Consider the following 12,107-nt stretch of genomic DNA (forward strand, 5'->3'; position numbering starts at 1 on the left):
GAGGGAGTGCCGCACTGTCAGAGGGTCAGTGCTGAGGGAGTGCTGCACTGTCAGAGGGTTAGTACTGAGGGAGTGCTGCACTGTCAGAGAGTCAGTACTGAGGGAGTGCTGTACTGTCAGAGGGTCAGTACTGAGGGAGTGCCGCACTGTCAGAGGGTCAGTGCTGAGGGAGTGCCGCACTGTCAGAGGGTCAGTACTGAGGGAGTGCCGCACTGTCAGAGGGTCAGTACTGAGGGAGTGCCGCACTGTCAGAGGGTCAGTGCTGAGGGAGTGCCGCACTGTCAGAGGGTCAGTACTGTGGGAGTGCCGCACTGTCAGAGGGTCAGTACTGAGGGAGTGCCGCACTGTCAGAGGGTCAGTGCTGAGGGAGTGCCGCACTGTCAGAGGGTCAGTGCTGAGGGAGTGCCTCACTGTCAGAGGGTCAGTACGGAGGAGTGCCGCACTGTCAGAAGAGATCACATGGTCACTATTTTAAAGTAGAACAGGTTTCTTCCCGATGTCCAGATCAATATTCATCTCCCAACTAACACCACTTCAGGACAGGTGGCCAGGTCATTGTCACATTGTGGGATCATGCTGTGTTTAATTTGACCGGGGCATTTCACATCTTTCATTGGCTGTAAAACACTTTGGGAAGTCTGCAGGGTGTGAAAGGGACAAGAGTGGTGAACATTGGTCTTTCTAACCTGGTGCTTGTAATAATATCATGGAGAGGTTGGGGTTGTTCTCCTTGGAGCGATGGAGAGTGAGGGGAGATTTGATCGAGGTGGACAAGATAATGACAGGATTGGATAAGGTAGACAAAGACAAGCTGTTCCCATTGGCTGATGGTGCAGGGGCTCAGGAGGGAGACAGGTTTAATGTTTTGAGGGAGAGTTACGGGGGAATGTGAGGGAGAATGTTTCTACACAGCGAGTGGGAATGAGCTGGAACTCGCTGCTCACGAGGGGGGTGGAAGCGGAGACGATGAATGATTTCGAAAGGAAATTGGATGGGCTCTTGAGGGAAACAAACCGGCAGAGTTACGGGGATAGAGCGGGGCAATGGGACTGACTGGATTACTCTGCAGAGAGTTGGCATGAACTCAATGGGCTGAGTGGCCTCTTTCGACAACATAAGCGACTCGATGACTATCAGTTCCCTTTCCACAGTATTGCTGTGCACCCCCCCCCAATTCTCCCACCCCCTCCCCCGCACACACACTCTTTAGCCCAGGTGCAACCTCCCTCCCTGCTCCTCAATGGGAGATTCCCCCGTGACCCCCAGGGGGGAAACAAGCCCATCAATCATTCTAACCTGGCCCCCTGAGAATTCCCAAATAAATCTCCCCCATCTGTTTATAAAATGATGAAGGGGATAGATAGAGTGAACGTTCAAAGACTATTTCCTCGGGTGGATGGAGCTATTACAAGGGGGCATAACTATAGGGTTCGTGGTGGGAGATATAGGAAGGATATCCGAGGTAGGTTCTTTACGCAGAGAGTGGTTGGGGTGTGGAATGGACTGCCTGCAGTGATAGTGGAGTCAGACACTTTAGGAACATTTAAGCGGTTATTGGATAGGCACATGGAGCACACCAGGATGATAGGGAGTGGGATAGCTTGACCTTCAGATAAAGCTCGGCACAACATCGTGGGCCGAAGGGCCTGTTCTGTGCTGTACTGTTCTATGTTCTATGTTCTATGTTCTATGTTCTGTCTCCCGACCACCAGAACCAGGCTCTGGCTCTCTGTTCCCCAATTGGATTGGCCGTTGCTCAGTCAACCTCTCTCTCTCTGGTATTTTTAGGTTTAAGATTTGAAAAGCAGAATAGCAATAGGCAGATGTGTGTGTGCAGGATTTTTCACCCAGGTGTTTCTGCTGCTAGCCGTGTCCTGGAGATTAATCTCCAATTCCCAGAACGCTCCAAGGAATTCATAGGATATTAGAATCCCTACAGTACAGAAGGAGGCCATTCAGCCCATCGAGTCTACACCAACAATAATCCCACCCAGGCCGTGTCCCCGTAACCTCATGTATTTACTCTGCGAATCCCCCCCTGACGTTAAGGGGCAATTTAGCATGGCCAATCAACCTAACCGCACTGTGGAAGTAAACCGGAGCACCCAGAGTGGCACAGTGGTTAGCACTGCTGCCTCACAGCTCCAGGGACCTGGGTTCGATTCCCGGCTCGGCTCACTGGCTGTGCGGAGTCTGCACATTCTCCCCATGTCTGCGTGGGTTTCCTCCGGGTGCTCCAGTTTCCTCCCACAGTCCAAAAGATGTGCTGGGATGTGCATTGGCCGTGCTAAATTCTCCCTCCGTGTACCCGAACAGGCGCTGGAGTGTGGCCACCAGGGGATTTTCACAGTAACTTCATTGCAGTGTTAATGTAAGCCTTTCTTGTGGCTAATAAATAAAATAAACTAAAATGGAGGAAACCCATGCAGACACGGGGAGAACGTGCAGACTCCACGTGGGCCGTCACCTGGAATTCTTGGAGGGAATTGGCAAAGTCCAGGAAGACTTGGGAAGGGGCAGAGTGAGTCAGCGCTGTAAACCACTTGTGCGGTTACAGTTAAAACATTTGCTTTTCCTCGGGGACCCAGAACAGAAGCCAAATGGATGAAAACTGGCCGCACGCCATCGCTGTAAATGGTGAATTGAATTTAGAAACTCCAAACCCAATTTCCGCACATCTTATTTAGCAGGGTTTTTGAATAAAGAGGAAGGTTACTCTGGTGAGGAAAAGTTCACTGACACATTATGTAGCAGTGACCTGGGAAAGCTGCCACAAATTAATTTCACAAATTACTGAAAGTATCATTGCAAGATTTGAGTGGCCATAAACAAGTAATGAAAGTAACGCTCGCACCGGACAAGTGCCAGACCATCACCATCTCCAACGAGAGAGGAACTATCCCACCTCCGCTTGACAATCAATGGCATTACCATCAGTGAATCCCCCACCATCAACATCCTGGGGGTTACCATGGGCAGCATGGTGGCACAGTGGTTAGCACTGCTGCCTCACACCGCCAGGGACCCGGGTTCGATTCCCGGCTTGGGTCACTGTCTGTGCGGAGTTTGCACCTTCTCCCCGTGTCTGCGTGGGTTTCCTCCGGGTGCTCCAGTTTCCTCCCACAGTCCGAAAGACGTGCTGGTTAGGTGGATTGGCCGTGCTAAATTCTCCCTCAGTGTACCCGAACAGGCGCCGGAGTGTGGCGACTGGAGAATTTTCACAGTAACTTCATTGCAGCGTTAATGTAAGCCTACTTGTGACACTAATAACTAAACTTTAATACCATTGACCAGAAACTGAACTGGAACCAGTTATATAAATGCTGTGGCGATCAGAGCAGAGCACGGGCTGGGAATGGAAGTATCTAAGATCCTGAAACGTCTTGACAAAGTGGACATGAAAAGGATGTTTCCTCCTGTGGGGGAATCCAGAATTCTGGGCACAGTTTTCAAATTAGGGTTCACCTATTGGGGACACAGACGGAGGAGAATTTTTCTCTCTGAGGGTTGTGCAACTTTGGAACTCTCTGCCTCAGGAGGCGGTGGGTGTGTTGACCGGGGTGGGGGGAGGAGGATGTCACTGAATAATTTTAAGGCAAAGTTCGATGGATTCCCCAGCAGAACGAGACTCTAAGGACATCAGCGTTAGATGGGAATGTGGGACTCGAAACACAAAACATGTCAGCAATGATCTGATTGGGTGTCGGAGCATGCTCGAGAGACTGACTTCGACTCGTATTTCATACGGTTGTAACCGTGCGGCGAGTAACTCACCCTCCTGACTGCCCAAAGCCTGTCCACCATCTACAAGGCAGAAGTCAGGAGTGTGATGGAATACTCCCCACTCGCCTGGATGGTGCAGCTCCAACAACACTCAAGAAGCTCAACACCATCCAGGACAAAGTTGCCCACTTGATTGGCACCCCATCCACCATTTTAAATATTCAATCCCTCCATCACCGGTGCACAGTGGCAGCCGTGTGTACCATCTACAAGATACACTGCAGCAACTCACCAAGGTTCAGAGTTCCGCACTGTCAGAGGGTCAGTACTGAGGGAGTGCTGCACTGTCAGAGGGTCAGTACTGAGGGAGTGCCGCACTATCAGAGGGTCAGTACTGAGGGAGTGCCGCACTATCAGAGGGTCAGTACTGAGGGAGTGCCACACTGTCAGAGGGTCAGTACTGAGGGAGTGCCGCACTGTCAAAGCATCAGTACTGAGGGAGTGCCGCACTGTCAGAGGGTCAGTGCTGAGGGAGTGCCACACTGTCAGAGGGTCAGTGCTGAGGGAGTGCTGCACTGTCAGAGGGAGTGCTGCACTGTCAGAGGGTTAGTACTGAGGGAGTGCTGCACTGTCAGAGAGTCAGTACTGAGGGAGTGCTGTACTGTCAGAGGGTCAGTACTGAGGGAGTGCCGCACTGTCAGAGGGTCAGTGCTGAGGGAGTGCCGCACTGTCAGAGGGTCAGTACTGAGGGAGTGCCGCACTGTCAGAGGGTCAGTACTGAGGGAGTGCCGCACTGTCAGAGGGTCAGTAGTGTGGGAGTGCTGCACTGTCAGAGGTGCAGTGCTAATGGGGTGCAGCACTATTGAAGGTCTGAAGCTGAGAAGTTAGATCAAAGCCCTGTCCACCTTCTTCGTGTCATCCGCATTAGTAAGTTTGCGGATAAGACGAAGATTAGTGGAGTTGCTGATAGTGCCGAGGATTGTCAGAGGATACAACAGGATAGAGATAGATTGGAGACTTGGGCACAGAAATGGCAGATGGAGTTTAATCCGGACAAATGTGATGCGGTGCATTTTGGAGGATCAAATTTAGGTGTGAATTATACTGTAAATGGCAGAACCCTGAGGAACATTAACATACAGAGGGATCTGGGTGTACAGGTCCATAGTTCCCTAAAAATGGCAACACACGGTGGCCAAGGTGATTAAGAAGGCATATGGCATGCTTTCCTTCATCAGCCGGGGCATTGAGTACAAGAGTTGGGAAATCATGTTGCAGCTATATAAAACCTTGGTGAGGCCGCATTTGGAGTATTGCGTGCAGTTCTGGTCACCCAACTACTAGAAGGACGCGGAAGCTTTGGAGAGAGTGTAGAGAAGGTTCACCAGGATGCTGCCTGGTCTCGAGGGTGTTGGCTACGAGGAGAGGTTGAATAAACTCGGATTGTTTTCACTGGAAAGACGGAGGCTGAGGGGAGACCTGATAGAGGTCTAGAGAATGATGAGAGGCATAGACAGGGTGGATAGTCAGAGACTTTTTCCCAGGGTGGAAGTGTCAATTCCAAGGAGGCACAGGTTCAAGGTGAGAGGGGGAAAGTTTAAGGGAGATGCGCGGGGGAAGTTTTTCACGCAGAGTGTGGTGGGTGCCTGGAACACGCTGCCAGAGGAGGTGGTGGAAGCAGGCACATTAACAACATTTAAGAGGCATCTGGATGGGGCCATGAACAGGGAGGGAATAGAGGGATACGGACCGAGTAAGGGCAGAAGATTTTTTTAAAATTTAGTTAGGGGATCATGATCGGCACGGGCTTGGAGGGCCGAAGGGCCTGTTCCTGTGCTGTACTTTTCTTTGTTCTTTGTTCTATCCTATGGCACTATTTCTAAGAGGAACAGGGGACCTCACCTTGAATCAGCCTTTATCGAAACAGAGTATCGTGCATTGTCTCGTGTGTGATCTGTGCACAAATTGGCTGCTGCATTTTCTATATTACAACAGTGGCTACATTTCATTGGCTAAAAGCAACTGAGGATGGCACGGTGGCACAGTGGTTAGCACTGCTGCCTCACATCTCCAGGGACCCGAGTTTGATTCCCGGTTCAGGTCATTGTCTGTGTGGAGTTTGCACGTTCTCCCTCTGTCTGCGTGGGTTCCCTCCGGGTGCTCCGGTTTCCTCCCACAGTCCAAAGGTCAGAGAATCATACAATCCCTACAATACAGGAGGAGGCCATTTGGCCCATCAAGTCTATACCGACAACAATCCCACCCAGACCCTATTCCCATAACCCCACACATTTACCCTGCTAAACCCCCCTGACTCTAGGGTCAATTTAGCATGGCCAATCAACCTAAACTGCACACCTTTGCAGTGTGGGAGAAAACCGGAGCACCCGGAGGAAAGCCACGCAGACACGGGGAGAAAGTGCAAACTCCACACAGACAGAGACCCAAGGCCAGAATTGAACCTGGGTCCCTGACGCTGTGAGGCAGCAGTGCTCAGCACTGTGCCTCACAGCGCCAGGGACCCAGATGTGCGGGTTAGGTTGATTGACCATCCTAAATTGCCCCTTAGAGTCCAAAGATAGAAACATAGAAAACTACAGCACAAACAGGCCCTTCGGCCCACAAGTTGTGCCGAACACATCCCTACCTTCTAGACCTACCTATAACCCTCCATCCTATTAAGCTCCATGTACTCATCCAGGAGTCTCTTAAAAGACCCTATTGAGTTCACCTCCACCACCACTGACGGCAGCCGATTCCACTCGCCCACCACCCTCTGTGTGAAAAACTTACCCCTAACATTTCCCCTGTACCTACCCCCCCAGCACCCTAAACCTGTGTCCTCTCGTAGCAGACATTTCCACCCTGGGAAAAAGCCTCTGAGAGTCCACCCAATCTATGCCTCTCAACATCTTATACACCTCTATTAGGTCTCCTCTCATCCTTCGTCTCTCCAAGGAGAAAAGACCGAGCTCCCTCAGCCTATCCTCATAAGGCATGCCACTCAATCCAGGCAACATCCTTGTAAATCTCCTCTGCACTCTTTCAATCTTTTCCACATCCTTCCTATAGTGAGGCGACCAGAACTGAGCACAGTACTCCAAGTGGGGTCTGACGAGGGTCTTATATAGCTGCATCATTATCACCGGACTCCTAAACTCAATCCCTCGATTGATAAAGGCCAGCACACCATACGCCTTCTTAACCACCTCCTCCACCTGCGGGGCCGATTTTAGAGTCCTGTGGACCCGGACCCCAAGGTCCTTCTGATCCTCTACAGTACTAAGAGTCTTTCCCTTTATATTGTACTCCTCCATCCCATTTGACCGACCAAAATGGACCACTACGCATTTATCTGGGTTGAAGTCCATCTGCCACTTGTCTGCCCAGTCTTGCATCCTATCTATGTCCCTCTGTAACTTCTGACATCCCTCCAGACTATCCACAACCCCACCAACCTTCGTGTCGTCGGCAAACTTACCAAACTTACCAACAAAATGTACAGATTAGGGGGATTAGTGGGGTAAATATGTGGGGTTACAGCTATAGGGCCTGGGTAAGATGCCCGGTCGCAGAGTCGGTGCAGACTCGATGGGCCAAGTGGTCGCCTCCTGCACTGCGGGGATTCTATGATTCTCCGCCCTGCGATTATAGAAGGTGCTATCTGAATATAACATCTTTCAATGAATGCAAGCTAAACATTCTCCACATTCCCTCCACATTGGGATTGTAGGCAGCTCTGCCTCTCTGCTCTGCCCCCTCACAGTAACATCCTTCTTCAGGACAGGACAGCTCTGGCTGACATTTCTTACACAATGGCTGTCCAATGGCATTGCACAAACAGCGAGACGCAGGACAAATCAGCACTCGCGCAACGCAGCGTAGAGACTCACCTGAAAATCGCCTTGGTCCAATCAGCTCCGCATTTAAACCCTTCAGCTCTGGAATACACAGAAACAGGAAAGGTGTGAGGACTTCAATCAGGCCACTGAGGTGGGCCAATCAGGGAGACTTTACTTTGTATTTAAACAGGAGTGTCAGTTCCTCTGGCACACCCCAAGGGTAGACTGCTGACCGAGAGCACTCTGTGTACTGCTGTTGGAATTGTAAATAAGGGGATTTTGGTGAAGGGACTTCTGCCTCCAAGGACTTATTGCAAAAAGCTAAGAAAGTCCGTTTGCACTCCTCAAATTTACTCACTGTCCCAGCATCCACCGCACTTTGGGGTAGCGAATTCCACAGATTCACAACCCTTTGGGAGAAGTAGTTTCTCCTCAACTCTGTTTTAACTTTGCTATCCCTTATCCTAAGACTATGACCTCTCGACCTAGAATGCCCCACAAGAGGAAGCATCCGCTCCATGTCTACTTTATCCAGACCTTTTATCATCTTGTATATCTCCATTTGATCTCGCCTCATTCTTCTAAATTCCAGAGAGTATCGGCCTAAACTCTTTTCATACGACATGCAGGGCAAAACCTCCAGGTTATTCATTTCAATAAATCTCCTGACGGCTCAGCGGAATGGAAAGGTCGGACAGTTGGGATAGTTCCGGGCCTTGCCGCTCACCATACCTGAGCTCCAGCCTCGTCTCGTTCATGCGCAGGTCTGTCACATTCAGCAGGTCGTCCCGGGAGCAGCTGAGTAGCTGGGTCCGGTCCGAGTTAATGTCCAAGGATGTCACCTTCCCCTGTAGTGGAATCTCGCTGGTCTTCAGCCCCGCCCTATGGAGTGACAAACAACAACAACAACTTCAGGCTAAGTGGCGCCATCAACACAGTGAACCATCACGTCGCACTCCCCAGGAAGGATGATCGAACGCAACTTGACGTCGTGCCACCTGAGGAGATATTGGGACAAGTGACCAAAAGCTGGGTCCAAGAGCTTGGCTTGACGGAGCATCTTAAAGTTGGAATGAGTGGGGTGGAGGGGTTTGGGGAGGGAATTCCAGACCTCGGGGAGCGATTACAATCCGAGATGCTCAAGAAGGCAATCTTTGAAGAGAGCAGAGATCTCAAAAGGTTGTGGGGCTGGAGGAGATTCCGGAGATAGGGAGGGAGGGGGACAAGGTCATGGGAGGGATTTGAAAACAAGGGCGCAGGGTTTTCAAATCCGAGATCAGGATTTTTATAATGGCGACGCTTTCCTTCCCACGGTCGGAGGAGTCCGCGGGGGAACATATCTCCACAGGTACTGCCAGTCCCACACCCATTTCCCACCCCAACAAGTGGTAACTGGTTGGAGGCAGGACTGCCACTGCTCACTGCTGCCAGAAACCGCAGTGGACAGGACTGGGACTGCAAGCGGTCAAAGAACAAAGAAAATTACAGCACAAGAACAGTCTCTTCTGTCACTGTCCCAGCATCCACCGCACTTTGGGGGAGCGAATTCCACAGATTCACAACCCTTTGGGAGTAGTAGTTTCTCCTCCACTCTGTTTTAAATTTGCTACCCCTTATCCCAAGACTATGACCTCTCGACCTAGAATGCCCCACAAGAGGAAGCATCCACTCCACGTCTACTTTATCCAGACCTTTTATCATCTTGTAAACCTCAATTTGATCTCCCCTCATTCTTCTAAATTCCAGAGAGTATCGGCCTAAACTGTTCAATCTCTCTTCATACGACAAACCCCTCATCTCTGTCCTGGGAGGCGAGGCCTGGGAGGAGGAAGGGAGTTGAGGCCCAGGGAGGTGAGGCTGGGAAGGCAGATGACAGGGTTGGTGGAGAAGCTGTAAGGGAGGGAGCACCTGCAAGGGCCATATCTTTTGCGCCATATCAGGTGCCAGAGTGTGGCAACTCGGGGATTATCACAGTAACTTCATTGCAGTGTTAATGTAAGCCTACTTGTGACACTAATAAATAAATTAACTTTAAACTTTTGCGAGGGGAGTGGGGGAACCCCGATAAAGTTGCTGATATATGCCCCACTCCAAACCCCCAATTTCTGCCCAAGGCTTGGGTAGGGTTACTTTTCGAGCTTTCCTCCTGCCCTCCTAAGAATTGAAGCTGGATAGGAAAGGGTCTTTCAGTGGTCAACAATTGGGATGAGGCCTTGGGTGTCCCACTGTAAGATTGCAGAGAGGGGTCAGGGCAGATGAAAGCTACCCACAACAACACCCCCCCCCACCCCACCCACCCCCCCCCCCCCCCACCCCACCCCCCCCCCTCCCCCCCCCCTCCCCCCTCCCCCCTCCCCCCTCCCCCCTCCCCACCCCCCCCCCCCCCCCCCCCCCCCCCCCCTCCCCCCTCCCCCCCCCCTCCCCCCTCCCCCCTCCCCCCTCCCCTCCCCCCCCCCCTCCCCCCTCCCCCCCCCCCTCCCCCCTCCCCCCCTCCCCCCCTTATCCTCAAACTATGATCCCTATGATCCAAAGAGCTTCTACAAATACATAAAGGGCAAAAGAGTAACAAGGGAGAGAGTAGGGCCTCTTAAGAATCAACAAGGTCATCTATGTGCGGATCCACAAGAGATGGGCGAGATCCTAAATGAATATTTCTCATCAGTATTTACTGTTGAGAAAAGCATGGATGTTGGGGAACTTGGGAAAATAAATATTGATGTCTTGAGGAGTGTACATATTACAGAGAAGGAGGTGCTGGAAGTCTTAAAGCGCATCAAGGTAGATAAATCCCCGGGACCTGATGAAGTATATCCCAGGACGTTGTGGGAGGCTAGGGAGGAAATTGCGGGTCCCCTAGCCGAGATATTTGAATCATCGATAGTCACGGGTGAGGTGCATGAAGATTGGAGAGTGGCAAATGTCGTGCCTTTGTTTAAAAAGGGCTGCAGGGAAAAGCCTGGGAACTACAAGCCAGTGAGCCTCACATCTGGTGGGTAAATTGTTGGAAGGTATTTTGAGAGACAGGATCTACAGGCATTTAGAGATGCAAGGACTGATTAGAGACAGTCAGCATGGCTTTGTGAGTGGAAAATCATGTCTCACAAATTTAATTGAGTTTTTTGAAGGGGTAACCAAGAAGGTAGATGAGGGCAGTGCAGTTGATGTTGTCTACATGGACTTTAGCAAGGTCTTTGACAAGGTACCGCATGGTAGGTTGTTGCATAAAGTTAAATCTCACGGGATCCAGGGTGAGGTATCTAAATGGATGCAAAATTGGCTTCTTGACAGAAGCCAGAGGGTGGTTGTAGAGAGTTGTTTTTCAAACTGGAGGCCTGTGACCAGCGGTGTGCCTCAGGGATCAGTGCTGGGCCCACTGTTATTTGTCGTTTATATTAATGATTTGGATGAGAATATAGGGGGCATGGTTAGTAAGTTTCCAGATGACACCAAGATTGGTGGCATGGTGGACAGTGAGGAAGGTTATCTCCAATTGCAGTGGGATCTTGATCAATTGGGCCAGTGGGCTGACAAATGGCAGATGGAGTTTAATTTAGACAAATGCGAGGTAACGCATTTTGGTAGATTGAACCAGGGCAGGACTTACTCAGTTAATGGTAGGGTGTTGGGGAGAGTCACAGAACAAAGAGATCTAGGGGTACATGTTCATAGCTCCTTGAAAGTGGAGTCACAGGTGGACAGAGTGCTGAAGAAGGCATTCGGCATGCTTGGTTTCATCGGTCAGAACATTGAATACAGGAGTTGGGACGTCTTGTTGAAGTTGTACAAGACATTGGTAAGGCCACACTTGGAATACGGTGTGCAATTCTGGTCACCCTATTATAGAAAGGATATTATTAAACTAGAAAGAGTGCAGAAAAGATTGACTAGGATGCTACTGGGATTTGATGGTTTGAGTTATAAGGAGAGGCTGGACAGACTGGGATGTTTTTCTCTGCAGCGTAGGAAGCTTAGGCATGATCTTATAGAGGTCTATAAAATAATGAGGGGCACAGATCAGCGAGATAGTCAATATCTTTTCCCAAAGGTAGGGGAGTCTAAAACTAGAGGGCACAGGTTTAAGGTGAGAGGGGAGAGATACAAAAATGTCCAGAGGGACAGTTTTTTCACACAGAGGATGGTGAGTGTCTGGTACAAGCTGCCAGAGGTAGTAGTAGAGGCGGGTACAATTTTGTCTTTTAAAAAGCATTTAGACAGTTACATGGGCACGATGGGTATAGAGGGATATGGGCCAAAAGTGGGCAATTGGGACTAGCTTAGTGGTAAAAAAAAACGGGTGGCATGGACAAGTTGGGTTGAAGAGCCTGTTTCCATGCTGTAAACCTCTATGGCTATGATTCTTAAGTGGCTGTGAAGCACTTTGGGGCATTCTGAGTGGGTGTAAAAGGCGCTATAGAAATGTAAGTTCATTCCTCATTACACGGCGTTGAACTTGGATGGGTTTTTCCACAATCCGTTCCATTCAACAATGCCTCGCCAACCCAGAGACCCTCGCCACCCCAGAGCCCTCGCCAACCCAGAGAC

General features: G+C 50.5%; 1 protein-coding gene across 3 annotated transcripts in view; it reads right to left on the bottom strand.

Annotated features, from left to right (window-relative positions):
• LOC144499943 (autophagy-related protein 16-1-like) overlaps positions 1-12,107 on the bottom strand; it is a 109,207-nt gene that overhangs the window by 4,353 nt on the left and 92,747 nt on the right. For all 3 annotated transcript variants that reach the window (XM_078222659.1, XM_078222657.1, XM_078222658.1), the window contains 2 exons: positions 8,298-8,447; positions 7,617-7,664 (listed from right to left, as the gene is read on the bottom strand). In XM_078222659.1, coding sequence (XP_078078785.1) covers positions 7,617-7,664; positions 8,298-8,447 — 198 coding nt within the window. The remainder of the gene's footprint in view (positions 1-7,616; positions 7,665-8,297; positions 8,448-12,107) is intronic.

This window comes from Mustelus asterias, chromosome 10 (genome assembly GCF_964213995.1).
Source record: "Mustelus asterias chromosome 10, sMusAst1.hap1.1, whole genome shotgun sequence".
Classification (NCBI taxonomy): domain Eukaryota; kingdom Metazoa; phylum Chordata; class Chondrichthyes; order Carcharhiniformes; family Triakidae; genus Mustelus; species Mustelus asterias.